Here is a 2,993-nt window from a genome sequence, read left to right on the forward strand (position 1 = left end):
TTTTTTTTAATCCAGTACTGTCTTGGTGATTATAAAGGGAATTTACTGACCTTTTTCGAAAAAAAGACCGTGACTCTTAAAGGGGCATCTCCCATATTTTTCAGTGATTGACAGTCTTTCGGAACAACACAAAGCAGAAGCCTTTTTCTGAGTGGAGTGGCAAGATATAATCAATCATAACTAAATTCTTCCCCTGTTTTTTGTGGAGAGACAGAATCCATAAGCATTTAAATAGGAGGTCATCTTTCTGCCATTGAACAGGATAGTTAATGCAATTTAGATGATTACATGTGCACTCATTTTTTAAAGTTTGGGGCCAGTAAGATTTTTCTGAAAGAAATTTTTTTTTTTCAACAAAGATCCATTGAATTGATCAAAAGTGACATTAAAGACATTTATAATGTTACAAAATATTTCCATTTCAAATAAATGCTGTTGTTTTGTTTTAATTATCAAAACCTGGGCAAATGTATTCCACAAACATGTAAGGCAGCACAACTGTTTTCAATAACAATAATAAATGTTATTTTATCACCACAACAGATTAGAATGATTTCTGAAGGATCATGTGACACTGAAGCCTCAAGTGAACATTTTGCGTTGCCATCACCGGAATAAATTACTCTTTTAAATAAATTCAACTAGAACATAATTATTTTAAATTGTAATATTTCACAGTATCTGAATTTATCAAATAAATTCAGCCTTGACAAGTATAAGAAACGTCTTTCAAAGGCATTCAAAATCTTACCAACCACAAACACGGTATTGTAGCTCTTAACAGAACATTGTTTATAAAGGCTCAAACCATAAAGAATCATCAAACCACTACGGCTAAATTAAATGAGTTGCAAGTAAAAGAAACTACCTATTTAATGTGCTAAATCTCGACTCTTTAAGGAGTTTTAAAAATAAACAGCCATTAAGAACAGTGTAATAACATTAAATGTAATGCACGTTTATTGATATGAGACAGATAAGATTAGTGATGTTGAGAGTGATTTATGAATAAAAACAAAAACATAACATTTCAATTATTGACTTTATTGTGTTTAAGGCATATACATGTGTAACAGTTAAGTGGTTTGGTCCCTTATTCGTAATATAGTGCTTTCCAACAAACCTTTCATAAATAATTGTACATTTATCCATAATCGTTGGATCAGTGGTAATGCTGGCTATATCTTAGTCATCCCTTAATATTGAAGTTCATATTTATACTCCTAACACCATTAACAGGACAAAAATACTCTCTGAATCTACAATTAAGAAACGACATATCTGAGGCCTAAGTTCCGGAGTATTAAACCAGTATATTGTAGATATGGTATTTGAAACATTATATCACCATTGCAATATATTAAACGTGTTACCAATTACTATAAACAACAAGTGGCAGTTTTTAGCTAGCAGTGATTACTGTGCCAAACAATAGCTGGAGAAGTATAGGTTTAATAACCGTAACATTCTAGATAGAGTTAACATCAACAGTATCGCTCTTTTCTGCCTTCTTAATCACAGCGGTTTCCTCCGGGTTCTCCTCCCGCTTGGCTCCTGCCTTGGATTTGCCATGTCCCTCTTCTTCTTTCTCTTTTTTAGGATTGCGGGTAGAGGTGAAAGCGGAGCGGCTCTGATACCCATAAGTGATGCTGGGTGTGCTGGAGAAAGTCACCCCAGAACTGAAGTGGGTTTCTTCACCCTCCAATAGCTTTCTATGAGGACATCAATGACGACTGGTTAGTCCTTATTCATTTTCATTCTCATTGCATTAGTTATTTCATGTGCAATTAAAGTGGAATCATTGGTGCTTTACCTGTATGCTGCAATTTCAATGTCTAATGCCATCTTGACGTTCAGAAGATCCTGATACTCCCGGAGGTGACGGGCCATTTCACTCTTAGTATTTCTAAGATCAAGGTCCAGCTGCCCAATTGTTTCCTGGTTAATGGGATTTTAAAATATATGTATCAATATTAGCCTTAGCACAAAAATATTCTGTAATGGCCATCATAAAATTACAAAAATATTCTTATAAAGAAATGCAATACATTGAAACCAGCTTGCACTTTTCACATTCACATGGCCATTAATTAATTTAGCTCACCAAAATTAGATCCTTCTTATAAAAGCTGATGTGAACCTTTATCTCTTGGCTTTGACTGGCTGTCTCAGTACAGAGTTCAAAGATGCTAATCTGATTCACACTGGCACTTCTTTCACTCTCAAAAGATGAAAGGTCATAGATCATGTCTGGGGAAAACAAGCCAAAATGATCTGGATACTTTAAATGGCAGCATGCTTAATGTTCACATTTGTAAAGCATCTAACTCATCAAGCAGTTCTAACACATCAATATAAACATAAACTGAGGTTATCATGGGGTTTCTTTCACCAAGTGAACATGACCTTGCAGAAACCTCCCTTGCAAAATCCTCTTTATCAAGAGACTCTTCTTAGTGGAATTAACCTCAGCCACCTCTCATGTTGCGATTAGTTCAGCACCATGGACAGAGCACCCGGCTACTTGACATGCCTTTCAAGCAGTTTCAGTCTTGTCCTGTGGTATAATTCACAGTTCTTCTAATTATTCAATTTACATTTTTTCATGAGCTCCTAATATTAATTGGCTAATTACATTAAATATTTATACTTTTAAACACTTCTGTGTCATGCTGCAGGACTATTAAAAATAACTAATGAAGGCAAAACGTTGATTAAAAATGGTGAAAACCAGCCAGAGCACATAAAACATGCTTTCCTTTATATATTAATATAAATACAAAATAAATGCAAATACATAATATATAATATAAATATAAAATAAGTAAAAAAACAAAAAACCTGAAGGGGGATTTCTCAAGAATAATACATTATTGTTTAAATAAAATATGTCTACCTAGATACAGATATACAGATATACAGATATACAGACAGACAGACAGACAGATAGATAGATAGATAAACAGATAGACAGATAGATAGATAGATAGATA

At 33.7% G+C, this 2,993-nt stretch overlaps 1 protein-coding gene across 1 annotated transcript in view; it reads right to left on the reverse strand.

Moving 5' to 3' along the window:
• Window positions 1-1,028: 1,028 nt before the first annotated feature.
• LOC107578243 (low molecular weight neuronal intermediate filament-like) overlaps window positions 1,029-2,993 on the reverse strand; it is a 2,947-nt gene continuing 982 nt past the window's right edge. Inside the window, exons 2-3 of the mRNA XM_016264215.1 lie at window positions 1,814-1,953; window positions 1,029-1,712 (exon numbers count right to left, since the gene is read on the reverse strand). Of these exons, the coding sequence (XP_016119701.1) occupies window positions 1,469-1,712; window positions 1,814-1,953 (384 nt within the window). The 3' untranslated portion in view covers window positions 1,029-1,468. The remainder of the gene's footprint in view (window positions 1,713-1,813; window positions 1,954-2,993) is intronic.

This window comes from Sinocyclocheilus grahami, unplaced genomic scaffold (genome assembly GCF_001515645.1).
Source record: "Sinocyclocheilus grahami isolate Dianchi unplaced genomic scaffold, SAMN03320097.WGS_v1.1 scaffold9415.1, whole genome shotgun sequence".
NCBI classification, from domain to species: Eukaryota; Metazoa; Chordata; class Actinopteri; order Cypriniformes; family Cyprinidae; genus Sinocyclocheilus; species Sinocyclocheilus grahami.